The following is a 1,087-nucleotide window of genomic DNA, read 5'->3' on the forward strand; positions in this document are numbered from 1 at the left end:
TTCTCTGGGGATGTCCCAACCCTTCAAATTCCATCACGTGTTATAAAGCCTATTAGAGTTCTTTTTATTTTTCCATGATTTATTTATTTATTTATATAATGAGAATTTTTTACTTTGTTGATCCTTGAATAATTAAATCCAGTTAATTTCCTTACAAAAATTCTCTCTATATATATAAACACACCAACTCAATCTTGTTCCTCTTCCTCTCCATATTTTCATCTGCCGAGTAACTGGAATGACGACAAAGCTGTTGGGGATCGGCGCCGTTTCCGAGGCGGAGAAGATTTGTCCGGACTCCGATTCCTCGTCCTCCACCACGACGATCGCCGCCGCCGGCAAGCCAGTCTGCAGGAAGTACGACTGCCAGTACTGCGGCCGCGAGTTCGCCAACTCGCAGGCGCTGGGCGGCCACCAGAACGCCCACAAGAGAGAGCGACAGAAGCTGAAGCGCGCCGCCCAGATGCGGCAGCGCTACTACTACCGGATCCATCACGGCGGCGGCGGAGGGACCGGCTTGCTCCCCAGAAACACGATTTTGCCGGCCCTCGAGCCGCCACCGCACCTCTTCCAGGAGTACCCTCCGGCCGCCTCCGGGTGGATCTACTTCTCACGCGACGCGCCGGCGCCACCGCAACCGCGGCCGTCCTTCACGTCTACTCGTCTCTCGGCGATTATCCCCGAGCGCACCTGCTCGGCCACCGGCCATTTTCACGGCGAGCCGTCCTCGGAAAGGCTCAGCGTATCCGGCCAGAGCAAGACGGCGAGGGCGGAGGAGGCGTTAGAGTTAGACCTCCAACTCCGCCTGGCTCCGGCCGGATCATAAAGATGAAACCGCAATCAAGAGCTAGCTAGCTAGCGATGGCCGTGCATGGCTTGTAGTTGTAATATTTCCATGATCGTTTAGTCATAGTTTTTCATTTAATTCCCGTTCGCGGGATTGTCTAAGATGTTATATTAATTAGGGGAGCAACCCGATGAAGTGTATTTGCGAGTTTGTTTTAATTTTGAATTAGTCTGTTCTATTTAACTCCCGTACGTGTTTGGAATATACCAACATAACTAGAATATATTCGATAATTTGTTC

General features: G+C 51.1%; 1 protein-coding gene across 1 annotated transcript; it reads left to right on the forward strand.

Moving 5' to 3' along the window:
- The first annotated feature begins 238 nt into the window (after positions 1–238).
- On the forward strand, positions 239–826 carry LOC122010891 (zinc finger protein GIS3-like). The gene has a single exon (XM_042567359.1). The coding sequence runs from the start codon at positions 239–241 to the stop codon at positions 824–826; it is 588 nt and encodes a 195-aa protein (XP_042423293.1).
- Positions 827–1,087: the final 261 nt, after the last annotated feature.

This window comes from Zingiber officinale, chromosome 8A (genome assembly GCF_018446385.1).
Source record: "Zingiber officinale cultivar Zhangliang chromosome 8A, Zo_v1.1, whole genome shotgun sequence".
Lineage (NCBI taxonomy): Eukaryota > Viridiplantae > Streptophyta > Magnoliopsida > Zingiberales > Zingiberaceae > Zingiber > Zingiber officinale.

Bases quoted from the DNA above. Each gene is read 5' to 3' on its own strand.
- LOC122010891 (XM_042567359.1), top strand. From the start codon at position 239: ATGACGACAAAGCTGTTGGGGATCGGCGCCGTTTCCGAGGCGGAGAAG.